The sequence below is a fragment of the Halichoerus grypus genome, chromosome 1 (assembly GCF_964656455.1).
Source record: "Halichoerus grypus chromosome 1, mHalGry1.hap1.1, whole genome shotgun sequence".
Classification (NCBI taxonomy): Eukaryota; Metazoa; Chordata; class Mammalia; order Carnivora; family Phocidae; genus Halichoerus; species Halichoerus grypus.
The window spans coordinates 165,466,879-165,494,328 of record NC_135712.1 but is presented as its reverse complement, the minus strand read 5'-3'; the positions used below and the strand labels follow the sequence as shown (position 1 = coordinate 165,494,328).

Genomic DNA, 27,450 nt, shown 5'->3' with positions numbered 1-27,450 from the left:
ATGGCGTCATCCAGCGCTGGCAGCAACCCGGCATGGATACATCTGGATGGAAGACAAGAGAGCCACGTTGCCATAGGATATCACCAATACGTTGTCCTCTGTGGTTTACATCTTGAAATAAGAGCTAGCCACGTACGTTATGGAGTCAGCACGAATGCAACAGCTGCAAATGTGGACTGACAGAAGGGGGTTGCATTGACCACCGCCAAGCTTCCACCTGTGGCCTCGTCATTAGTGATATGATTTTTCTGAAATGATGAATAACATTAACGCTTGGTAGAGAGAGTACAGTCTACCTTCAGTTTACATGGGGATTGCATTTCTGGAAAATTCAGTTTATTTTTTTTTTTAAGGAGTTATTTATTTTAGAGAGAAGAGAGAGCGTGTGAGCAGAGGGAGAGAGAGTGAGAGAGAGGGAGAGAATCCTCAAGCAGATTCCCCGTTGAGTGTGGAGCCCAACATGGGGCTCAATCCCAGGACCCTGAGGTCATGACCTGAGCTGAATTCGAGTCAGACACTTAACTGACTGCACCACCCATGTGCCCCCTGGAAAATTCAGTTTATATTAAAATGAAATAAAATATACTTTGAAGTTATTTGTAAAACAGATTCTAGGCTTAATAATTATAAACAGCCCATCTCCCCCCACACACATGAATGTCTGGTGGTGCATTTGGAAATCATGAGAAACATGACTATGATTATATTATGTTATGTGGGGACTGTCCCATGCATTGCAGGATTGCCAGCTTTCTTAGCCCTTGGTCATTAAGTAATGTGTCTTAATCTTTGTGATGACCTCAGTGGCCCATAAATCTCCAGGTTACCCCTTAGACACCAGTACTGCTTTTGTGACAACCACCAACTTCCATTATATTGTTTAACCTTTACAACAATCCATTGAGTAGATATTTTCATTCCCGCTTTATGGGTGTGCTTTTTGAGGTTTAGAGGGGTACTGTCACCTGCTCATGATCACAGAGCTGGAACTGGAACCCACTTCATTTGTCTGCCTCACCATAGCATTTAATACTATGTTGGTGTTTTATGGAACCATGTGTCTTAAGATTAATTCAGCATGCATTTATTAAACACCTACTGGATTATAGGCACTGATAATTCCTGGAGACACAGAGGCAAATATCTAAGATGTGGTCCCTGTGTAATACATGGGATGGTCCAGAGAGAGAGAGGGAGGGAACATGGCTCAGGAAAGGAATAGAAAGAAGTTCACCATGGCCAGAGTGTGCATTCCTTGAGCGGGAATGGAGAGAGGCAGGCTGGAATGGTAGGCAGGAACTAGCTTAGGAGGGGTTTGTAGGCAAACCTAGTAAGAAGATGAAAGTAGTGGTGAGAAACTGAAAGGCTGAAAGCAGAGGGGTGATATGATCAGGGTTTCTTTATAAAAAGGCCCCTGTGACTGTGGCATGGAGAATTGGTAGATGGGAGTGAGGCTGAATCCCACTGTGGTGGTTCAGCGGGACATGGTGGCAGTCTTACGGTGGAGAGAAGAGGACGGGTTTGAGAACAAAAGTGAGTGTCAGCCCCTGCTCCCCAGGACTGAATATAGAGGGGGAAGGGGACAGAGTCGTCTATAAGGAAACCTAGGTTCCTGGCTTAAATGCATGGTTCCTGGTGCCACTGTTGGCCGAGATGGGTGACATGGCAGGAGGACGAGGCATGGCTGGAGCTGAGGGAGATCCCCGTTTGGCCCTGCAAGTAGAGATTGTCTGCACTGTGGACTGGGAGGTCTGAAGCCCAGGAGGGAGGGCTGGGCAGTGAGGCCGTCGGCATATATGTTAGGATTTCTTTACCTGGGGTCCACAGATGCTTCAGGGGGTTCCCAAACCTTTTGGAATTGTATAAAAATTATGGGACACATTCTTCTAGGGTGAGGGTTCATAGCTATCATCTGATTTTGGAAGGGGCTTGTGTCCCCAAAATGATGAGAAACTTCTGATATTCCCTATTTCATCTGATCTAAGTTACATCACTATTTTATATGCCAGTACATAATACTACCACTTAAGAAGGATGTTTACCAGAAGCAGAAGTACTTCCAATTCACCCCTCTGCATTGCCTGAACTTCCTATGTGACACGTGAAGTAACCACAGGAGACTCTCAGAGACTCTCACCACTTTGAAGTTTCTTTGGTGGATTCTCCTGTTGGCAGATGTATTGTTTGAGGCTTAATAGCTATCAGTTTGCATGTACTGCAGTAACAATGTAATACAGCTTCATCTACTGGAAGGTATTTTCTTAGATCCATAAAGTACAGTTGGCCCTTGAGCACCATGGGGGTTAGGGGTGCTGACCCTCTGCACAGTCGAAGATCGACGTATAACTTTGGGCCCCCCCAAACACTTACTTGCTAATAGTCTGCTGTTGACCAGAAGCCTTATTGATAAAATAAGCAGTTGACTAACACATATTTTGTATGTTACATGTATTGTATACTGTATTCTTATATAAAATAAGCTAGAGAAAAGAAAATAATGAAGAAAATCTTAAGAGAAAATACATATACAGCCCTATAGTGTATTTATATTTTAAAAAATCCACATGTAGGTGGACCTGAGCAGTTCAAACCTGTGTTGTTCAAGGGTCAACTGTATTTGGTTTTTTCTTTGTAGGAAAATATGAGATTGTGATTGTTTTTCTAATGATTTATGTTTGCTTTTCAGTAACAACTTTCACCCCCTTTTCTGTGCCTTTCTGCAGAAACACAGTGTAATCTTTTAAAAAGACGGTTTACACATCAAGCAGCAATTGATTTAAATTAATTTAATTTAAAATATTTTAACCAACAAAGCCACTCAACTGAAGTGATGATAATAGGAACAGCTCTGACCTAGGTCCCTTATGCTCAGGGAGCAGCAAGTATGTTGCCGCTGCCACCTAGGCTGGGGTGGGGGGTGTCCTGATTCTAGAGATAATAAGGTGAACAGTGCTAAAGGCACACATCTTAGAATGGATAGAATTGAGGGGCGCCTGGGTGGCTCAGTTGGTTAAGCGACTGCCTTCGGCTCAGGTCATGATCTCAGGGTCCTGGGATCGAGCCCTGCATCGGGCTCCCTGCTCAGCGGGCAGCCTGCTTCTCCCTCTCCCGTTCCCCCTGCTTGTGTTCCCTCTCTCGCTGTCTCTCTCTCTCTCAAATAAATAAATAAAATCTTAAAAAAAAAAAAAAGAATGGATAGAATTGAAACTCCAGGAACAGGTGGGCTTCCCAGGGAGAGAATGCAAGAGAAGGATGGAGGGGTCAAGATAAGGGGTTTGGAGAGGCTGAGAGGTAGAGGAACCTGAAAAGGAAGCGGAGTTCTCTGGGAAGTAGAGAAAAGCCAGGATGGTGAGGCCTTGGGGGAGGGTGGGGAGAGAGCCCACTGCAGCTGGCCACATGCCGTGAAAGCCCGTCCAGCCTCGGTGCAGGGAAGGGGCTGTGGGACAGTGGAGTCTAGCTGTGCATTTCTCTATTCATGAGGAGTGGGGGACAGAGTAAGTATGATTCTATTATCCAAGAAAAGGACACACAAGGAGGAACCTGTTTGGAGGAGAAAGTCATGATGTTGGTTTTGAGCATGTGGAATTGGTGGTAGGAAATCCAGGTGGATGTATACATAGGGAGTTGAACGTGTCGGTCTTCAGCTTGAGATTCAGCTGGGCTGGTGAGGGAGACTGAAGGCCATCGGGACATCGGTGACTCCTAAAACTGTCGGAGTAGGTAAGAAAAGTCAGGGGAGTGGGTAGAGAGTGAATAGAGGTGGAGTGAGGCCAGACTTTTGGGAAGCAGCTTCTGAATCTGCCCCCATGAAACAGAGGGCAGGGCTTGCCCCTGATCTATCTTCTCATCCTCTGTGCCTCCCACAGTGTCTGGCACAGGACAGATGCTCATCAAGTTGGCCGATTGGTTGGTTAATTGCTGGAAAGAATGAGTGAAGAAATGAGCCTGTGAAAGATACTAAAAAAAACCATGAGGAAAGGAAGCAGACAACCTGGAGACATCATCTAATGAGGGAAAGTTAAAGCTGCAAAAAATTGGAGGACAAGCGCCAAGAAATTACTGAGTTTGACTTAACAGGTGTGCCTGGTGTCCTCTGGGGTGGCTGCTGAGTGGAGGTGGGAGGCCAGAGTGCGGGTCTCCATCAGCAGAGGCAAGTGTAGATTCTTCTTTCAACACATGAAGCTGTCTTAGAAGGAGCATGTTGCAAGCAGCACAGGTGGGCTAGGAGGGATCCCTGTTGCTCAGGACTCCTAAGGAAGACCCAGGAGAACTCCATGTGATTGGCCTGTGGACTGGATGGGAGGCGGTCTATCTCGGAGAGCGGGTGATGCTTGCAGGATCCAGGCAGCACGCTGCTCTTTCTAGCTGCAGACACAGTCCCTGCATGTTGGCTCTCTCCCCTCCACACCTCCATTGCCATGAGCAAGCGTGTTGAAGACTAGCGTAAGAGGATGTGGGGTGGTGCTTCTTACCCAACAGCCACCCCACACTGGTAAAGCCCTGCCTGGAATTTCATGGTGTGCTTTAATGGTGCTCTTGGTTTCCATGGTGATACCAGATGGCTGGGGTTTAAATCATTATTAGCCAAGGTACCAACTGTGTTTTCCAGGCAGTAAATAATAGCTCCTAATGCTGATGTAAGCTTGGCTGGGCACCGCATGGAATATTTCTGTCACTTGAGCTTGTTTGGGGATTTGTTTTCATTTTTGTGGTCTTTATGGTGGAGCTATGTAGAAATCAATACCATTGCCTCTCTAGTTAATCTTAATTCACCGTGAAATAGGCTTAAACACTAGACTCCCCCATTCAGTGATTTTTAGATATCCTGTGGACAAGGATTTGAATTGAGCTCGGCCTTCTTAATGAGCATGGTTGCTATTTAAGTATCTTGTCACCTCTGGGCCTCCAGCTTTCCTGCTCCCATGCAAAGCCTATTTCTTTCCCTGGAGGTGATGGTCCCAGGCCAAAGCACCCCACTTGCTCCGTGTCCCGACCCTTCTTGCTCTGAGGAATGTGTTCACCAGCACATTCTAGATCAGGACTCTTTGGAGCAATAGGGACAGTCTGTCCCCCTTCAAAGTGCAGGCCCATGAGGAGCTCTCTCGATACACCATTGTCACCTGAGCTGCCTGCACCCTCATTACCCTGTGTCCCTGAGCTCCCACTGCTGCCACTGAATGGTCTACCATTATGGCTGTCTGTGTCTGGGGCTGGCTCTTACGTCTGCGTAGGCAGGGGCCCAGTTCATTCATCAGCATGCCCTGCAAAACCAGCACAGGGCCCGTTCCACAGTGGGTTCAGTGAATGGCTGGTGAATTGAATTAGACAGAAAGTTCTTTATCCTCAGATAGGGAGGCTCAAAGTGAGAACTGTTTACATTTAAGGCCCATTGTGGACACATGGGATTATATCCTCTTTTGTTCCATTTGTTCTCTCTGGGTTATTGAGGTCAGAATGTGTTTATTCATCAACTGTTTACAGTCTTTGTAGGCCTTTGTGAGAAGCATTCAGGATGGGCAAAGATTAATAAAGCCCTTGCCCTTCAGTAGATCTTACCCTAGAAGGAGAGGCAGGTGTATGAGAAGGTAGAATGAAATAAGAGCTAAGTGAAAGAAGTATGGGAGGCTGTTTGCTATGGGCTGATGTGTCAAGTCTCTGTGTCTGGTGCTGTGCAGATATTGGCTCATTTAATTCTCACCCTTCACCGTAAGAGGTGGGAACTATTATCCATATCCCATAGATTTAAGAATCCAAGGCTCAAAGGGATTGAGTTATAATTGGCTATATTGTTATCCCCATTTTATAGAAGAAAATATCAAGACCTAGAAAGACAATAACTTGCCAAAAGTCAATCATGTACATAGAAAGTGCTGGAGGCTGGATTTGAACTTGTTTATTCTGTGGTCAAGGCTGATCCCCTTATCTGTATGTTGTACTGCCCAGTGTGGTGTAGGCTACAGAAGAAGCATTTCATCCTGTGTCCTAATGATGATTCCTGGAAGATACTAATTGACCACTCTCAAAAGTTGACATGATTTTGTTAACTAGAAAAGGGGAAAAGGACCTTCCAGGTGAAGGGAATGAAAAAAGCAAAGGCTTACATGCATGAAAGTGCAGGGTTTGTTTGGGGAACACAGGGAGATGTGTGAGATGAAGCTGGTTGGATTACAGGGACACTTGAATTCCCTGTGGGGCTGTGTAGTGGTTGAGTGCTGGCTTTGGAGTCACACAGATCTGAGCCTGAATCCTGCCTTTTTCTAAGGGTGTAACTATGGGCCAAATACTCAGCTTCGGGTGTCTCAGTTTCCACTTCTGTGTAAGGGGAATGATAATGGTTTCCACCTTAGAGCACTGGATAACATAAGAAGAAAGCATGTAGAACCAACAATGTTTGTCCCATCATTATTAGGGACCTCCTAATCTTCCATTTCTCCTAAATAGAGCACTTTTCCCTCTTAAGCTTTCTGCTCCAACCAGCATGCTCCTGATTAGTAAATAATAAAGCCATGGGATCTCCAGGTTGGAACAGTCCATGGGTGTAGATGATCTTTATGGTCCCAACTATCAGCAAGAAGAAAGAGTAACACCATTCCTAAGATGTTCGGTGCCTTACCCACAATGCACCAACCCCTGAAGATGCCTTGTTGATCTGACCTTTCCTTCATAACCTATCAGGGCTGGCAGTGGCATTTTGGGGTCAGAATCTGAGAAGTCTCAGCAAGTTTTCCCACATAAGCTGCACCTGATCCCCAAACAACCACATACCCATTAGTGGGGAGCCCCCATGCTCCTTCCTCACTGGGTTCTTGAAGCCTCATGAAGGTTGGTGATGCTTATTGTCCTTGGCTTCTTCCTGAAAGTCTGGCTCCCCCCTTTAACAGGGCAGGCTTCATCCCCGTGATGACACAGCTGGGGCCCATCCTTCCCTTCATCGCAGAGTCACTTCAGTTCTTTTAATTTGGAACTTGGTCTTATGGGGTTTTATCCTGGTGTAATTCCTTCCATTCCATCTAAGTACTATCTGCAGCCTGGCCCCTTCAGCTGCCACAGCTATTGGCTGCAGTCAGGACTCCAGAGGATTCTCACCTTATAATGGCCACTTTGGCTTACTCCTGCTACCCTTTAGCCTTCCTTCCAGAGTCTTGCTCCAGCACCTCCTTGGAATGGCTAGGTACACTTCCCTTCTGTCCTGATGTTTTTCTTATCTCTGGTCCTATTCACCCAGATTTTCCATCTCTTTACACCAGCCTTCTGCTGCCACCACATTGCTATTCATTCCCATTGATAGTGAGAGGATCCCATAAGGATTTTCAGGAGCCACTCTCCTGTCCCGCCTTACAGCTGAGACAGGGATGACTCCAGCCTCTCTGTTTATATTCTCGAACCCTCCCATATATGTTGTTCTCTGCTGGCCAAGGCTACTCACTCACTGAGCTGGAGGGCCATTGCTTATTGACCCTGTGATGGCCAGCAAAAGCAATCACAATCCTTCCAATTATTGAGCAGCGTCTGTGTGTCAGGTGCTTTGCGTGGTGATCTCAAATTCTCACACCAATCTTTGAAATAGGCATTATCCTCATTTCACACATGAAGAGGATGGAGGCTCAGGAAGACCTCAGAGACCTTCTAACCCATGTATGCACCTTTGTACTTGATAGTGGGGTTCACACCTTATTTGGCTACTCACCCTGCCGAGCTCATTCTAAACTGTGACAGAGAAGGTTGAAACAGTGGCTTATCAGAAATGGTGATCTCTTTGACAGGTCTGTTCTAACTGCTCTTTTAATTTTACTAACTGGATCTTTCTGAAGACTTCCTGACTGTATTGGTTGCATTCCTGGTTGATTCCAGGTGTAGAAGGATGGTTGCTCTGAAGAGTCCACCTTCAGGATCCTCAGGATGAGGATCCTGAATGAATCTTCTCTTCATTCTGAGTAGAAAGGAATAGTGTGGATCATTTGGGCTAGTACGGTCATTTAAGAAAAATGATACAGACTTAGAGCAGGAACAGGACCTATCCCAGATCACAGAGGCAATCAGTGGTTAGATATTTCAGTTACATGTTTGACTCTTCACAATGGAGACTTCAAAGAGCAGTAATGGAAACAAGACCGCTTTTCTCCCTCCCATTATAGTCCAGGTGTAACCTGCCTACTGTCAGGGACCCAGACTGTTTCTGTTCCATTGCTCTACCTTCCTTTGGGTGTTGCCCTCATTTCCATGGTTGAAGATGGCTCACTGCTTGGTCTTCATTCCAGCCTGTGGGAAGGGAAGAAGGGAAGGATAGAATATAGCCCTACCCTTTAAGAACACAACTTGGAAGTTGTACAAAACACCTTCATGTGTATCTCATTGGCCATAAGGTAGTCACGTGGCCACACCTAGCTGCAAGGGAATCTGGGAAATGTTGTCTTTATTCTAGGGAGCCGTGGATCCAGTCAAAAATCAGGAGTTTTGTTACCATAGAGTGGGGGAAAATGAATCTTGAAATGGGGCTTGTGGTCTCTGCGACCATGGTAGAATGGGGACTAGAACCAGGTCCTCCCACCCTGCTTGCTGCCTCCAGCCCTAATCCTGTCCCTCTCTCCCTCCTCAACCTAGATCTGGATGATGCCCTGAAGCACGGATCCCAAGGCTGGCTGGTGTTTTGGTATATTATTTTAGGCTCCACACATAGACTAACTTTCATAGATAATGATATACCATGTATTGTTACATAAAAATTATAACTTCAGCTTCCCATGGAAATATTTCTGCATTGCTGAAATACCATCATCTCCTCGAATAGTGAATATCTTCACTCTTTTCTTGTGAAACATGACTCCTTCCACGTATTTAGAAGTTGGTTGCTTAAAACAGAACGTTTTTTCTTCATTTCCTATTTCTGTTAGAATGGTCTAAAGAATAATGCCTCTAAAAAGGGTGAAGAGGCAAGATATGCCCATGGTGATGTCCCTTCTTTGGATTCACATTCTCCTAGCACCTTGTTCCCAGAGATCAGTAACATCTCAGGGGAGGTTATACCAGACTATTTGGTGCCTGCTCTGGTGTTCCTACCTAGGAATTCAGGTAGTTTTCTCTCAAAAACCAGAGCTGGCGAAAATATGTTGATATTCAAAACACATTCTCTAAGGATTGGATTTTAGTCCTGTGCTTTCCAGCCATATGTAATGGGCATATGTGCCCTACACACAGAGGCAAGCCCATCCAGAGGGGAAGTCGGGGAGGACTGGACTAATACAGTGTTTCCCATGCTGGGGTAGTGGGCTATGATGAGTTGCTGCCAAAAAAGTAAAGCAAGCTGGACCCTTGTTTGTTTGGACCTTTGAAGTGTAGGACAGACAGAAGAAGAAACAGGAGTTGAAAACAGGAAGGTATGTCTGGTCAGGTGTGTGGCGTGGAGCACAGCATGTGTGGTGGAGAGAGCTGACTTCCGATCTCTTATAGTTCTGTGACTGGAGCAAGCCACTTCTTTCTTTAATTCTCAAGGGATTTTGTTGTTGTTGTTTTGGGCGGGGGTTTGTTTGTTTTTGTTTGCAAAATGGGGATAGAACCCATTCAAGTGGCATGAATATCAGTTAGAGGTACTATATGACACATCTTTGGCACCCAGTGGTGCTCAATTAACAGCAACCTCTTCTAAGGCCCTGGGTAGCTGGCTCTCAGAAGGTTCAGCCTAAATTAGTGTCAGGACCTTGGATAGCTCTAAGGAATTCTGGTCCTTTGCAAGGGCTGTGGTTAACTATGAACTGTTCTAGAAAACACTGTGGTTGCTGGGAAGGACCCCAGCAATCATCCATCTGATCTTTTCCACAAGTATGGGAGGTGTTCTTCCTACTGGAAGTCCACAGGATGATTTTAGTGATACATGAACCCGTAGTAAAGAACATCCAATCATATAATGAGATAATAGTCCTTTTTCATGTTGCTTAAGGCAAAAGGTGCAGTAAGCTGCTTTATCTTTTAGCACCTCCCTGACACTTGCCACTCTTGCTTTTGAACAAATATAAAACACAGCTCAGACTCGGAGCCTTTGGCTAAAATTTAATCACACTTTATTCTCATTGTATTTATTTTTGCATTTATCTTCTATATTTGTGGTTAGAGATAATGGTTTTCTGTTTATGGTGGTAATTCAGTTTTTCCATTACATATATTTATTGAACATAAGAGAGAATATTGAATTCTAGAAAATATAAATAGTACAAAGGAATACATGTATATGGCAAAAAAAAAAAAAAAAAAGAATTGGGAAAAATGGTAAGAGTGATTGAAGCTTGGATTAGTTCACCCCTGCCTCTTGTAGATGGTAAAATACCATCCCAGAGAGGGTATGGAACTTGCCCAAGCCGCTTATTTTATTGGATCTTCTGACCCTGTGGTTCTCTGCCCTTGCCCCCACACCACCCTGCTTTCCCAAAGCCTTTTGAACAAGGCTCAGTTTTCCAATTTACCCTATTATCCTGGAAAATTTAGGGAGGGGCAGCCTTTCTGCAACCTTTGTCATGTTCCCAATGATCAGACAATCTCCCTGCTATGAAATAAATAGCTGTGTCCTGGAAGTAGGGGGAATGCCCCACAATTCCAGTATTGGAATGCAAATGAGCAATTAGAGTCAATTAAAACAGGATACAGTATAATTACCACCAATTGTGCTAACCTTTATATTCAGGAGGACTTGACCTGCTGAAAGGAAATTAAACAATAGTAAAAAAAAACTCTTCCTTAACCAAGGGATGTGCTTGGGGCAGGAACCTCATTTCAGGGGCCTCAGAGGTCTGACAGATTAGACCCTCCTTCTCCCACACCCACCTCTCTGGGTCTAAGCCATTGCTGGCAGCAGCCAGGAGCAGCCAGACTTGATGGTACCTTGTCAGTGACTTATTGTGCCCATCACCAAACACTGCATAATTTAGCATAATGCCTGAGCCCTGCTTGGCTCATCCAGAGAATCCTGTAGCCTCAGGCATCTTGAAAGTGATGACCTTTGCTGTGGAGTACCTTGTACCTGAACTTTCTTGCCCTCTCTATCTGGACTGATCTGTCATTTGCAGCCAAATCTCTTATTTCTTTACTTAGAAACACTCCTCTTAAAATCAGATTCAGGGGCATCTGGCTGGCTCAGTTGGTTAAGCATCCACTTCTTGATTTCGGCTCAGGTCACCATCTCAGGGTCGTGGGATTCAGCGGGAAGCCTGCTTGCGATTCTTGCTCTCCCTGTCCCTCTGCCTCTCCTCCCGCTTGCTCACATGCATGCATGTGCTCTCTCTCTCTCTCAAATAGTCTTTTTAAAAAATCAGATTCAATTTTCTGAATCCCGTTTTATGGACCTAGCATTTCGTACAGACAAAGCACACAGTGGTGTTCTGAAGCCCTGCAGTCTAACCTCAGGATCCCAATCTCAGCCTGCTTACTTGTTTATCCTTTCACCAAATATTTATTGAGCATGTTTTACGTACCTTATGCTATCCTGGGTACAGCAGGGAAAGTAAAAGACAAAACTTCCTTTCCTCAAGGAGCTTATGTTTTAGAAATCTGAAGCTTACAAGGCGATAAAGCAGCTGATGGAGAGCCGCTAGAGGTGCTCCAAGGGCGCTGGAGTGATGGGGACGCAGATGGGGTAGGGAGTCAGGGAGGAGGTGGCACTTTGGCCCCTCAACAATAGGTGGGCGGATGGCATGACTTCTTGGTTAAGAGGGTGGGTCCTGAGGTGAGACTGAGGTACGGTAGTCCCCCCTTATTCATGGTTTCGCTTTTTGCCGTTTCAGTTCCTCACTGGAAGCAGATGATCCTCCTTCTGATGTCAGAAGGCCAATACTAGCCTGATGCTGTGTCACAAGGCCTGCGTCATTCCCCTCATTTCTCATCACGGGGCATTTTATCATGTCACAGTATCCTTCTTGTGATGTACAGTACAGTGGGATATTTGGAAGAGAGAGACCACATTTATGTAACTTTTATTGCAGTATATTATTATAATTATTCTAATTTATTCTCAGTTATTGTTTTTCACCTGACTGTGCCTAATTTATAAATTAAACTTTACCATAGGTATGGACATATAGGAAAAAAACATAGTATATAGAACATTCTGTATTACCTGTGATTTCAGGCATCCAGTGGGGGTCTTGGAACATATCCCCTGTAGATAAGGGGGGGCTACTGTGCTTCATCAACCCCTCTGGGCCTCGGCTGCCTGACATATAAAGTAGGTGGGAAAATGATATTGTACCTGGAAGGCAGGGTCCCTGACTTGGAGGAGTCCTAGCCTTCTGGGGATTCAGACATACCCAGGATGAACACCTAGGGCTGGATGTTACAGATAAAAGGGGGCATGAAAAGACAAGGAGGCCTGAGGGAGGCTGGCATGCTCCCCGAGGGTGAGGAACCTGGCACAGCAGAGGACAGAGTGGTTGGAGGAAGGATGGAGACTAGTCAAGTCACACAGCAAATCAGGGCAGAGCCAAGATTTGAATGCAGGGTCATCTGACTCAAAGCCCAACTCTTTGCACTATATCCTACAACCTTGAATGTGAGGCTGGGGAGAGCAGGAAGACACATGCTGGATTCATAGTTTTGAAACCCAAGCTGCAGCGTGGATAGTGTGGGGCTGTCACCTGACCGAGAAGAAAGATGACCAAAGGCCTTGGTGATGGGGCTGAAGAGGGGGTGTCATGTCAGAATATAGTTGGAGATCAAGTTGGCAGGACTTCATGCCACTGATTGAATGTGGAAGCAGCTGGGGAAAAAGTGGAGGCAGACTCCAGTTTGAACACCTGGAGGACAGCCTGGGAGACAGTATTCTCAGCCCATTTCCACACTATTGGCTAGTTCTACATCTTCCTTGGTGGACTCAGCGTCTCCCATTCCTGCTTATCCTTAGAGACTGAGCTGCAACCCCACTGTCAGAGCCAGATGGCTGAAATCATCCACAAAGAACCTTCCAGCCCATCTCTCTAGCCTCCTTTTCCTGTTTCATACTACTCAGTGGGTGTCATGATCCCAGGAATGTCATTCAGACATGCACATTTGGCAGTTCTTTCTTTGAGCACGAGATCTGGGTCTTACCACTCTAGGGACCGGGACTAAGGGCCTGCGGGACACTGTGAATGCATCAAAGAAAAATGGGCTAGAGCAAGGGTAGCAGATAGTGGGTTTCTTCCCAGCTGATTATGGAGGCTCCCTAGAGTATTGTGGAGGGTCCTGAGGTTTAGCTGCATCCAGGCTTAGCTGCAGAGAGTGTTGTGATTAATTGGTGATGTCTGCCATGAGCACAGGAGGGATTGTGGCAGCGTGCATGCCATTTAGGTGCAATCTCTTAATGACAAGACCTGGTTTGTTTGGACAGTCTATGGCTGTTCTCAGGAAAAATCAAAGATGATGTCTAAGTGTCTAGTATAGCTGAGGGTTAGAAGGGGCTGTTGGGAGAACTGGGACCAGTGTCAGATACAGGCTGTCCTCAGCATTGCATTTTCAACTTTCATACCATTCTCCACTTGTGTCCATTACATAATGATGCCCCTAAACCACCTTTTGTTCCCTGCTCAAGGCTCTCAAACCTCAGCTCACAAAGGGATTTTTTCTAGCTAACGCCTGCCAGCCAGTGGTTTCATTTTGGCAGCCTAAGTCATTGTCTGCACTGTGGTCTTTGGGCAGTTCATCTGAATATTTTCTTTCCCTTATGGTTTTATTTTAAAAAGTGTAAAAATGAAGGTGCAGATCTCAGTGGAGGGAGTGTAGTTCTCCTCAATGTAATGTAGAAGCAGAACATGCATTTAGAACTCTAATCAATGGGATTACTTCAAAACAATCATTAGCCATTTAATAAGTCAGGCCAGTGTGGACCTTGAGGAACAGTCTGCTATGTGCATTGCTGAGGGCACGGTGAGGGCGCATTTGGCCAGGTTATAAGTGACCCCTTAATGATACCCTGGTGGCTCAGTGCACTCAAAACAGACCAGGCGGAGAGACGCCTGGGTGGCTCAGTCGGTTAAGCATCTGCCTTCGGCTCAGGTCATGATCCCAGGGTTCTGGGATCGAGTTCCACATCGGGCTCCTTGCTTGCGGGGGGGGGGGGTCTGCTTCTCCCTCTGCCTGCTCTGCCTGCCGCAGCCCCTGCTTGTGCTCTCTCTCTCTCTCTGACAAATAAATAAAATCTTAAAAAAAAAACCAAAAAACAGACCAGGAAGAGCATAACCAACAAGTTTAGTCACATCGAGGTGGTCCCGTACAGTAAGGATAAAGTCCTATGATTTTCAGTTGTTCTTCTATTTTACATGGTAACATTCTTTCTCTTAAATTTTATGAGCATTGGGGGTTAAGACAGAAATATCACTCAGAACCTGGGCATTCTGAATAATTAATCTTCTGCCATACCACAGAGACAAAAGTGGAAAGTATGCAATTAAAAGCAATAGATTTTAGCTCCCCTCCTTGACTTTTCATAGATACAAGCTGGTTGGCTGAGGTGTGGAGGTTCATTTTGAAGGAAGAGAATCCAGAATTTATATGAAATGCTGAGGAATCATGATAGATTATGCCTACCAGGCTAAGGGAAATGGAGAGCATAGCACAGCTACCCCTCTGGGCAAGAACCATCAATCCTATTGATAGGTGGCCTCTAATTTTTTACTGTTATTATCAGCCACTGGCCCTTGTTCTTACATATCTGACTCGCATTCACCTTTTCTGGATTACATAATATATCACAGCAAGAGATTGAAACGACTGCATGGCATGTCCGTGGAGCCGATTGTTGATCTGGAAGCAGGACGCTGAAGTGGCTGGAGCAGGACTGTGAGCAGGCTGAGGATGGTGCCGGCATTGTAGGTTTAAGGATAATGTCTGGATGAAACAATCCAGCCCTCCAGATGTGAGCAGGACCTGATGACACCACCCTCTGCTGGTTCTCATTTCTTGTGTTTGAGGATTGGGTTTAGATCCCTGCTTTGCCACTTGCCAACCGAATGACTTACGTTTGCATTTATGTAAAGTATGGCCTCTTACCTTTTAGTTTACAGGTTAAGTGCAGAGAAATGGTAATTTTTTTTTTGTTATTGTTTTGTTGTGTTCCCGTCCCCTTCAGTCCCTCTAGTGCACATACGAGCATTCTTCAATGAAATAATAGGGCAGTTAACACAAGGATTGCTGTGTGTCATAGTGTATTTAATATTTCTTTTTTAAAAGATTTTTTAAAATTTATTTATTTGACAGAATGAGAGAGCACAAGCAGGGGGAGCAGCAGGCAGAGGGAGAGGGAGAAGCAGGCTCCCCACTGAGCAGGGAACCTGACATATGTCTCCATCCCAGGACCCTGGGAACATGACCTGAGCCAAAGGCAGCCACTTAACCAACTGAGCCACCCAGGTGCCCCCTGTATTTAGTGTTTCTATTTCATTTTTCTAAGATGTTAATTTATATGAGAATAAAATAATATGAGGAAAAAAATCCAAGAGGAAATGCTGTATAAATGTAGCTATTTCTTTTTTTTAAGATTTTTATTTATTTATTTGAGATAGAGAGAGTGAGAAAGAGTCTGAGCGGAGGTGGAGTGCAGGGAGGGGCAGAGGGAGAGGGAGAAGCAGGCTCCCTGCTGAGCAGGGAGCCCACGGGCTCGATCCCAGAATCCTGGGATCATGACCTGAGCCAAAGGCAGACACTTAACCAACTGAGCCACCTAGGTGCCCCTAAATGTAGCTATTTCTATTGTCACATGTCAAGACTGGCATTTTAGCAGGGTTTTATTCTCTTCTTCCCTCTGTCCCCATTTCCCATGTCCTGAACTTCTGCTTATCCTTTATGGGCCAATACCTGGATCGCCTCCTTGGAGAAGCCCTTCCTGAGTGCCCCTGTAATTAGTTACTCTGAGCTCCTCCATCCTTTATACTCCCCCTGATTACGTAATGCATGGTCTACTTACCTACATGTCTATCTTTTCTACCAGTGGGGAAGCCTCTTGAAGCAGAAACTTCCATTCAAGACTCATTCTCATTTGTATATTCCAGAGTCTAGCTCAGCGCTTGGTATGTAGGAGTGTTTCGGGTATGTAACTGAGTGAGTGAGTGAGTAGGTGGATGAGTGAGTAAAGGAATAAATGCACAACCTGAGTGAAGGACTGGACCGCTGGTAAAAGAAACCCTGGGTTGAGAAAGGTTTCCACTAGAAGAATTAAGACCGTGGGTCCTTGACTGGGGCAATCGGAGTCTCTGAACCAGTCCAAAAGCTGGACACATATCTGTGTCTGGGCACCTTTCGGGGAAGGGCAGAGAGTCTGTAGCTGTCCTCAGATCCTCAGAAGTGTCCATGGCTCCCAAATGTTGACAAGTTGCTGATCTAAACAGATGGAACAGGCAGGCCCCACTGAGAGGATATGACCAAGTTATTACAGAAGAGAATGTGACAAAGGAGAAAAAATCAGAGCTGGAGGGGACACCGAGTCCTAAATGGACCTCAGGAGAAGGTGTGGCCCCAAGACAGGAACTCCCAGAGTCTAGAAGGTGTTGCTGTTTCCTTGTAAACAGTTCTTGTATGAAGAAACCCAGGGGAGATTTTGCTTCTTGCACGGAATCTGTGGGCTGAAAGGGCTGCCCAGGTTCACTGGGTCCAATCACCTGCCTCCAGGTACAGCAAGCTGAAATGATTCCTGGCATACACTGGGTCTTTCTTGTCCCTGACAGCTTCCCTCCCTGACTCCTCTCCTGCACTTTTCTATCATATTCTTGGCTGTGAAAACTTGATTTTAATTAAGAGCAGTGTCTTTCAAAAATGTGGATGGTGGCCCATTGGTGAATTGTGACCTGAACTTAGAGAGTCATGACCAGCTTTTTAAAAAAAAAAAATGAAATAGAAGATGATAGAAAATATTGAGTGCATCACACATGGAAGAGTGAGTATTTTGTGAAACATCCTGTTTCAGCTCTATGTGTATGGGATTTTGATATCCTGTGTATTTCCTTCTGTGGGGTGTAGTCACAAATGACTGAATGAGGGGTCAGTGGTGAGAGATGAGGTGGGAGAAGAAACCGTGTCAGGGGTTCATGATTCGCTGCACTGGGAAGTCCTTTGCTCCAGGCCAGAAGTTAGGAGCCTGCCACATGGCCCCCCACCGTCACCCCTTCTTGATTCTTTCCTCTCCTCCCCTGGGCAGGTTGTGTACGTCACTGCAACATTTCCGTATGTCATGCTTCTGATCCTGCTGATCCGAGGGGTCACGTTGCCCGGGGCCTCCGAAGGCATCAAGTTCTACTTGTACCCCGACCTCTCCCGGCTCTCCGACCCACAGGTAAGAGCTGCTTGCTCAATGCCCAGTTGCCTGTCACCCCTCGGAAGACCTCCGTGGGCCTCTGAGGCTAACCAGGGGGGCTCAACAGCTGGCTGAGCACATGGAAACCTGTGGACCCCTTCTCACAGTAATAATTTTCAATGATAATTAACATTAACAAAAAACAAATTTGTGACATGGTAATAATATATGTGCTTGTTTATCAATACATCAAATAGCAAGATCCAAGGTCTGATAATTTTCATGGTTTCAAAGTAGTGATGAGCATAAATGACGTTTGGGAGATACCGATACTGTGATTTGGAAGTATCTGGGATTTCTGCTGCTAACAATACTATAGTTTGTTGTCTGCATTCATAATTGAAGAAGTGCTAAATTTCAGAGGTAAGTGAAAGTAAAAATACACTTTTCCTCCCACCTAAGATCACAGATCCCTGCAGCCATGCATCTCAGCCAGAGGAACTGGGTCTGTGTTGGTGATTGATTTTCCTTGTGGGTGTAGCTCACAGAAAGAAGATAATTGGTGAAAATTGGCTCACCTGTTAGTTGTCTCCAGGAAGGCATTGGCTGTCGTACATCACGGGTAGTGACTGTTTATACCTAAACTTCTCTAAGTGGGTGGTGGTGGTATGCCTGGGGGTACATGAGACAAGAGATGAAAACAAACATCTATCTTGCAGGCCCAGGAGTGCTCAGCCTCACTACTTGTTAGAAGCTCCTGGGAACTTGAAAAATCCCAAATCCCAGAACACAACCCAGACCAATTTAATTAAACTTTCTGGGGGTGGGTCCTAGGTATCAGTATCTTCTAAAGGCCACCAGGTAATTCCAGTGTGTCTGATAATGTGCTCAAAGACATTTGATGGATGAGGAGACATCCGTTTTTTTCTTTTGATTGAAGTTTAGTTGATATATAATGTTACGTTAGTTTCTGGTGTACAACATGGTGATTCAGCATTTTTATATGTTATGAGGTGATCACCATGATAAATCTAGCTACCGTCTGTCACCATACAAAGTTGTTATATATTATTAACTATATTCCATATAGTGTACCTTGTATCCCTGTGACTTATTTATTTTATAACTGGAAGTTTGTACCTCTTAATCCCCTTCCCCTCTTTCACCTACCCCTCTAGCAACCACCACATTGTTCTCTGTATTTAGGAGTCTGGTTCTATTTTGTTTTGTTCATTTTTTTTTTTAAGATTCCACATATAAGCGAAATACAGTATTCGTCTTTCTCTAATTTCCTTTAGCATAATACCTTAGGTCCATCAATGTTGTTACAAAGATTTCATTCTTTTTTATGACTGAATAATATTCCATTGTGTCTATACACCATATCTTCTTTATCCATTTACCTATCCATGGACACTTGGGCTGCCTCCATAATTTGGCTATTGTAAATAATGCCATGATGAACATAGAAGCACCCATATTTCTACTAAAACAAACACAGTGGATCATGCATTATAATGTAGAATCTGCATTCATAGAAGATGAGCCTGCAAGAAATTCCAAGTGTGCTGTCTGTGTCTTCCAGCCAACCCTGTTAGGAGGACTTGGATGGAAAGGTTTATGGAGGGTGAGTTACTGCAGCTCAGCTGTACCTCATTACACTGATTAAGGTCCATGGTGGAGTGGCAATGTGTACTCATTTCTGTCTCAGTTTGCTGTGCTGTGAGGGGCCCCGAGGCTCAAGGCACCACCAGGCACCTGAGGCGGCATCCTGAATTGCAAGCAGAATCCCTAGGAAGAAGGAAATGAGCTCCTGACTGTTGGCCTCACCAACTCCAACCTAGGATGGCAAAGGCTCAGTTGGAGAATCAGTTTTGGAAAACCTATTTCCAGAATCACTGGTCTGTGCATTTTTGTTAGATCCACAAATTCTTGACCCAGGACAGATTTCTTGTTCTTTCCTCTACTCGCGGGTTTCTTTATCCTGGTCCTCAAGGTCAGTCAAGAGATTCTGAGCATCACCTGCAGTTTCTAATCCTAACGATCATCGGAACACCTTGGAACATGTTAAAAGTACAATTTCAGGGAGTATGGGATGGCACCTGCACATCTATATTATTAGAAAGCTGCAGAGGATTCTGATGATTAGAAAAGTTTGGGAAAACTCAGCCAACACCTATGACCATAGAGCCCTATCTACATGTATACACATATGCACCACAAACTCACACCCACACACAGAGCAGAGGTGAAGCCAGACAGTCCACCATTCACACTGCCTGCCCTCGTCATCCCAGTCTCCTGCCATCTCTGTCCTCTTAGGCCTTGGCTTCCAGGTCAGCACTTACCTGCAAGGCTATTCTGTGAAATGGCCACTTGGAGTCATGGCCAGCACATTGGGCCAACAGTCTGGACCTGGTCTTCCTCTGGCTCTGCTGCTGATCCTGAGTGACCTTGGACAACTTCCTTCTTTCTTCCCCTTTCTGGGCCTCAGTTTTCCCACTAATGACATGAAAAGGTTGAATTCAGTCAGCAGTTTCAAACTAGATTCAGAGAATCCTGCATTTTCTGTGAACATGGGTTGACAAACTGACTTACAGACCAGATTCCACCCTCTGCCCTTTTTTTAATAAATAAAGTCTTATTGGAACACAGCCATGTTACTTATTTTTTCACAAATTGTTTGTAGCTGCCCAGAGGCATAACTCAGAGACAGTGTGGAGTAGCTGAGACAGAAACCGTATGACCCCTTGTGTCGAGGGTGCCAAGACCCCACACACACTGAGTGATTCACTAGAAGGACTCAAAGGACTCAGAGCAATTGCCCTCTTGAATATGGTTTATTTCCATCATCAGATAGAGTCTGGAGGAATCCATGCATAGGCTTCCCATGGCATTCTGCCAGGAGGAGACACACAGAACATATTCCTTCTTGCAGCATTGAAATGCAGCAGAATGTGGGCAGTATTTCTGCCCAGAGGAGATTGCTCAGGAATCGGGTTTTTAATGGGGAAGATTGATTGATGGATGGATGGATGGATGGATGGATGGATTTTTAAAATTTTTATTTATTTATTTGTCAGAGAGCACAAGCAGGGGGAGCGGCAGGCAGAGCAGGCAGAGGGAGAAGCAGGCTCCCCACTGAGCAAAGAGGCCATTGTGGGACTCAATCCCAGGACCCTGGGATCATGACCTGAGCTGAAGTTAGACACTTAACCGACTGAGCCACCCAGGTGTCCCAATGGGGAAGTTTTATTAAGTGCACAGATACTTTCGGGCCATGTGGTCGATCACACAGTCCCCAGAACTCCCGACCTTCAGAAGGAAAGCAGGTGCTCACTGTAAGTTGCATTGCTTGTACAAGCAGTCCAGGCAGGCTGGCACAGCAGAATTCAGTGCCCCAGACATCCAAAACGACTGTGTGACTTAGTACCAGGGGGAACATCTTAGCTAAGTTCCCAGACACCAGTCAAGAGCCATTCTTGCCAGCAGGCCCTTTTGGACAGCAACATCACGCTGACTGTGGTAACTTTCCTGTACACCTGCAAAACCTATAATATTTACTATTTGGTCTTTTCTAGAAAAAGCTACTAACCTTGAGCTGCAGAACCCTCAGATGCCTGTAAGGGGAGAGTTGATGGCCTCTGACCTCCACCTGACCCCCCACTCCATCCACGTTGCTCTCTACCTCTGCTCCCACCAGCCTGGTCCAGACACCAAGATCTCCCACTTGACAGAAGCCTCCTAACTGGTCTTCCAGAAAAGTCTCTTGACCCCTGTAGGCCACTCTCATGCAGCAGCAGAGTGACCTTTTTGAAATATAAATCTGACAGACACCTCTTTGCTTAAATCGTTTCTGGGATTCCCTGTGGTCTTTGGAATAAGATCCAAATGGAAGGGCCTACAAGGGCTTCCTTGAACTGCCTCCTTGTTGCATTCCCCCCCGCCCCGCTCCCCCTCTCTCAGTTCATTCCAGATACTGGCCTTCTTTCTGCCTTGGGACCTTTGCACATGCTGTTTTTCTGCTGAGGACGCTCCCTCTTTCTTCCCCAGATCCTCCTTCCCCATCTTGTCCGACATCCACTCGTACTTTAAGACTCAGTTTAAACATCACGTTTTCAGGCAAGTCTTTCCCAGCTGCCAACCATGCAGCCCCTAGGATTTCATACTTATTTTCCAAAGCACTTATCATATTTACAATGAAATATTTATGTATGTACATACATATATGTATGTATTACATGTATGATTCACTTTACACCCATGCATTTGCTTAGCAGATATTTACTAAGTGCCTACTCTGTATCAGAGATTATTTTAGGTGTCAGGGATATAGTAGTAGACAGTGGACAAAACAATGACACCTTCCCTATGACATTTATATGCTAGTCAAGGAAGAAGGCAGAAAACAGAAGTAAAAATAAAATATGCAGTCCATTAAATGGTGACAAGACCCATGGAGACCAAGTACAGAGTGGCAAGGGGATGGCTTGAGAGAGGGCTGAAGTTTCCAGCATGGTGGTGTCCAGGAAGGGCCTCCCAGAGAAGACAGCTTGGAAGCAAGGGCTTTATCTGCCTTGTCCACCGCTGTGTCTCTAGTCCCTAGTTAGCTCAGTGCCTGGTACATAATAGGTGCTCAGTAAATGTTTGCTGAATGACTATAAGAGCCAAAGCTATTTTGATTTTTGAAGAAAGGTTCTATTGCTTTAGCTAAAATTCTAAAAACCTCCAGCTCACCAGATCTGAGAGTTACGCTTTTTGATCCTCCATCAGTGATGGCAAGGAAATGTGTATGTTTGTGTGTGTATGCCCCCAAAAGCAACAGTGAGAGTAACTGTCTGGGACAGAGGTAAGGATAGTGACTACAAGATGGAAGGGTAAACAAAACTCCATGTAGCTAGTGCTTTCTGGAAGCTGAGGTATATTGCAGGAAGGGCCCAACACAGCTGAAAAGGAAGGCAGGAGAGCCCGGAGCCTGCTTTTTGTCTGCTTCAGGGGGCTGAAAGTTTGGTGGTGGGGTGTACAGCAAACCTGACTCTGTGGAGGAGTCTTGACAACTCTTCAGACTTTGGAGGCTAGCACATCACACAGGTTTATTTCATTGTGCGGAGGGAAGGCAGCCTGTGAGTGGGTCGGTAGAATCACAGATCCAGATCAGAGAGGCTGAGCTACTTGCCTGTGGCCACAGAGCAGCTCAGTGGCCCAACTAGGATTTAGAGCCCAGGGTTCCTGGGTTTTGGGCAAGAGAATACTAAATGAAGGAAGGTGAGGTCTGAAGAAGAAAACAACAGATCCACATCCCCCCCAAGCATTACCATTTGTGCACACCCCAGGTTCATCGTCAGGAAGGCCCCGGTTTCAATTCCTGCTCTCCTGTTACTGGTTACTGGTAGTGTGGCCTCTAGCAAGGCTCCTCCCTCTCTGGGGCCAAGTCCCCTCTTCCCTAGAATGAGGCCTCCAGGTTGTAGTTCCTGCCCCATCAGATGATTGTGAAGTTGAAGTACAATGACCCAGTCAGTGGAAGAATGTTTTTTTCTTTTTATAGATATGTATTTATTTTTTCATGTGCGTTAGAAAAAAAAACCTGGGACATCAGTCAACTACATCAACTACTCCCCAGCCATTGAGCAAGAGAATTCCTGAAAGCATGTAAAGAGAGCTCAGCTGTGGGGAGCCTGGGAGCCAAGAACACCTTCTTCATGGAATAACTATGAGGTCTAGAGAGAGTCATGGAAGTTGTTTTAAGGTCTAAATCATGACTTCATAGTTATTATTGCTAGAGTGTATTTATGTACACTCACTCACACACATACCTGTATGTGATAAGGAACAAGGTTAATTTACAAGCAGCTATTCAATAAATACTAGAATGAACATGGACTTGGCAAAAATAGTACCAGAGGAAGATGGTAGGCTGAAGTTTGGGACAGAGCCAGGGCTGGAGAATCATCCTGCAGTAGTGTTAGGACTTTAGGTAGCCACATGGTCCCGCTCAAAACAACTGAGGCATGGCTCTCAAAATTAGAGAAAGTAGGTCAGGAGAGCTATCGGCTGGAAACATTTAATCAGGAGATCAGAAAAAGGCTCAGTCTCTTGGTAGTTTTCTCCTTTTATCAAGTCCAGAAGTGTTTGTTTTTCTGAGTAATGATCCTGACTCAGTTTCCCATTTGCACCTCAGACTGCACCAGGAAGAAAAGTTTCCAGAAAGGCCTGGTGGTTTGGGTTGTCGAGGGGTGTGAACACCCGTGTTTCTTCGGGATGATCTAGAAGTTGCAGTGTTCAGGCTTCCTGCAGCTACCAGGGACTAAAGGGTTGATGCTGGAGCTACGAAAATGTCTCTTGTGGGTAAACAAATGGGAAGGAGAGGGGATGGAGGAGGTGAGCCCCAGGGACGGGGGCTGGTCAGAGGGGCGGCTGCCGGACACGTTCAGGTCTCCAGCCTCAGAGCCGCATTGGTTCCCTGAACTGCTCTAGCCATTCCCAGAAGTGTGGGAGGTGCTCTTAGGTGGACTGAGGGCTAGCAGGGGTGAAATGAGCACTTCCTGGGAGTCCTCCCTAGGCTGCCAGCTCCATGAGGGCAGGGATCACAACATGGATCCTGTGTACCACTCACCTGTTGCCAGATCCCAGCAAAGCTGCTCCTTAGTTGATCCCACTGATATTTACTGCATGTCTACCTATGCCAGATATCCAGTATATAGAATGAATAAGAGCTCCCCCACCCTTGTCCCCAAGGAGCCCACAGTCTGGTGGAAGAGGGTAGAGCCTCACCGGTCCTTGACTGGGTGGGTTTCCCTCCCTATAAGAAGGAAGGGGGTTGGAGGAGATCAGAGCTTTTCATCCTTCCTTTGGTCTGTTGAGAAGAACATGCACCTTGTTTTTGGTGATGGTCCTCGTGCCAAAGCATGGGAATAAGTCATACCTTTTACACACTGAGGCAGACCTAGAGTAGCTGCATCCATGCCGCCACTTTCCCTCTTTTGCTTCCCAGGGGCTTACGTGGGTAGGGGCTTCACGGGAGGGCTGATGGCTGATGCCCCGGGCACTAGATGGAACCCCCACTTGCCTTCTTTGTCCTGCAGCCGGAAGGGCCAGCCCTGTCCCAGCGCTCCAGTAATAGCTGTGAGGCTTGCAGGTTATCATCAGAGCTTTACTTCTCTGGGAACACGTTTGGGGCTTCGTGAAGTTCGGGTGCCCGTGCAGGTCAGCCGGGTAGGACAGGCAATGACCCACAGAAGGAAAACAACACTTGGGGTGCCTTCTGCCCCATAGGACACTCTTGCTCCCTGCAGCCCACATCCTGACCAGAGTGACAAGGAGGTGGGGCCTTTCCGTGATCCAGGATCTGCATGAATTCCAGCCCTGGTCTCCAGCTCCCGTCCCTGCTGCTTACAAGGTGTTCAAGACATGCCTGTTTGCGGTGTCATTTACATTTCTAAAGGAACACAGGGTTCCTGACTGGTGCAGTGCTTGGGACCTCAGCTCCCTGGGGCCTTATACAAGGGAAAAATCCTTTCAAGGAGTGCCCTTGGCCCCTCTGGGCTTGTGTGGCATTCTGCATGAAGACTTGATGAAGTGTTGATCTGGACAGGCAGATGCATTCACAGTGGCCCCCTCCTTCTGTCTCCCCAGCCATTGAGCAAGAGAATTCCAGAAAGCATATAAAGAGAGCTCAGCTGTGGGGAGCCTGGGAGCCAAGAACACCTTCTTCATGGAATAACTATGAGGTCTAGAGAGAGAGTCATGGAAGTTGTTTTAAGGTCTAAAGGGCTGTGCACCCTACTGTTGTAGTCTCTGTGAGAGCTTCCTGACCACCTTGTTTAAAAGCACACTGTCCTTCACTCCCACCCTGCACGTCCTGTCCACCCCCCACTTTTGGTTTTTGCCATGACACCTGCCAACATCTAAGACACCTTTCATTTTGTGTCGCCATCCTCCCCTCACTAGAATGTTAGCGCCAGGAGGGCAGAGGATGAATCTGTTACGTTCACTATTGGATCTCCCACCCCTGGAAAGAGTGCCTGCCAACATTAAGAGCTCAGTCAATATTTTTTGGAAGGAAGGAAGGATGGAAGGAAAGAATTGAAGGAAGGAAGGAATTGAAGGCAGGCAGGCAGGGATGGACAGTTTCGGGAGGAGCCTATGTGACTCTGTGTTAGGGTGACCTAACATGTGTTGCAGTAATGGGTAAGCTCTCCAGAGACAGGATTTGTAGTGCAGTGGAATCTCGTTTCCAGGAAAGGAAATTGGAGTCACTCTATTGCCATTGACCAGCTTGGTATCCTTTAGGCTGTTCCTTTACTTTTTGGGACTCGGGGTTCTCACCTGTCTGTTGGGGTAAGAATACCCACCACACAGGGTTGCTGTGAAGTAAGTGTGCACATGATTGCAAAAGCACTTCTAGTTCTCATTTTTGGTACCCAGCCCAGGGTCTGGCGTGCAGTAGGGCTCTGGGGACACCAGCAGTGTTATTCATTTGCCTCTATGTCACTGGCTCTGGACAGGATGAGTCGTAGCCCCACAGCCCAAGGGGGAGGCTTTGAACTCGGAACCGAGCGCCTTTATTGTGAACCCAGTAAATAAAGTTTCTCATCAAGAACTTGAAGCAACCCAGCAGCTTGCCTTCTTTGTCCTCTGGCAATTTGCATTCCGTGGTCTCTTATAACTTTCTAAACATCTATTTGTCTTCACTGTCAGCCCTGTGTTCTCTCTGAAGTGTGGAGTGCTTCCACTCCGTTTTTTTCCCCCTCAAATTTTTATTTTCTCTCTTTTCAGTCTTTGGGGAATGGAGGGGCTCTTGCAGGAAATCACATTTTCCTTGCCCCAGATTCCTGCCACTCTCACTCTTCATTGTGTTTCAAGTGTGTGTTTTCAGGGCAAGAACAGAAAGGCCTGTCACAGATCCAAATCGTGGGGTCTGCTTTCCCAGGGTGTGCACACGTCCCCCAAGTCAGTCTCTTCTATGGAGGGAACTGGAGTCTGCGGCTAAGGTGTCCAAGTTCTGGAGGTGGGGTAGAAGGATGTCCAAACAGTGAGAGCATCTCAGAACACTAGAAATCTACTCCACCTGCCCACCCCACGAGGACAAATCAAGGAAAACAAGACCTTCATTTAAAACCTTACCTGATGAACCTTATGGATGTGCCCATGGAATTGCTGCCACCTGGTGGCAGTGTACTCTGGTTCCAAATGATCCAAGGAAAAATGGGCCTCTTGGCTGCTGGACTTTGAAACCAAAATGTAAATAACGACACTGACATACAGATGTTGGATACGTTTTGAAAATATTGCAAAACTCACTGAACATGAGAGCTATTCCTTGAGACTGAAAATCAATCAAGGTTTCTTTTTGGTATATTTGATTCTGGGCTAGGGTCACTGTTCTACCAGCATTCATTTGTTGTCTCCTAAGTACCAGGCATTGGGGATACAGAATCAGATGACATAATTCTTGTCTTCAAAAAGATGACAGTCTTTTGGGAGACACACATAATTAAGTCAGCGATAACAGTGGTGAAGGGAGTTACTGGGGTTGGAATTCACCTGACACAGGTGAACTCAAGAATTAGAGACACATTGCTGATCTAACCCACACACTGAAAGAAAGGTAGTGAGCATTTCCTCTTTTCTTGACTGCTTGAAATTCCTTAAGAGTTGCTAGTCTGTGGAATCAGAATTCTGATATACTCCACAGAGATTCTGTGCATCGTTGGGGCTCCTCATTAAATCTTTTCAGCCACAGGTTTACTCAAGAGGAGGTTTTGTGAATTTTAATTCTGAGCTGTTTCAGCAGCCCCTTATTAATCTATATTCTCAGTGGTTGAAGAACTGCTTAGGTACACATAAGAGTAATACTAGTTATTGTTTCTTGAAGGCTGATTCTCTGACAGGTACTGTGCTTCACAAACTTGTCATTTAATTCATCCTATTCACTGAATCAGCAAATACTTACTGAAAATTATTATTTTCTAGACCCAGGCACTAAGTCCTATATATAAGTACCTTAAATTCTTATGACCTGTAAAATAGGACCTAAGGTCCTATTGCCCTAAGAAAAGTTCTCTCTTAAGGTCATGAGAGTTTTAAAATCTTTGTCCTAAAGGTTTTTCAGATGGGGGACTGAGGCTCCAAGAAGTTAAGGCACTTGCCTTCTACTAGCAGAGATAGCACATGAACCCAGGTGACTCTGACTTCATCATGTAAAGGAT

At 45.8% G+C, this 27,450-nt stretch overlaps 1 protein-coding gene across 1 annotated transcript in view; it reads left to right on the top strand.

The window, feature by feature from the left end:
• The window catches only part of SLC6A11 (solute carrier family 6 member 11), a 126,711-nt gene that overhangs the window by 42,565 nt on the left and 56,696 nt on the right, over positions 1-27,450 (top strand). Inside the window, exon 6 of the mRNA XM_036079875.2 lies at positions 17,147-17,281. Coding sequence (XP_035935768.1) covers positions 17,147-17,281 — 135 coding nt within the window. The remainder of the gene's footprint in view (positions 1-17,146; positions 17,282-27,450) is intronic.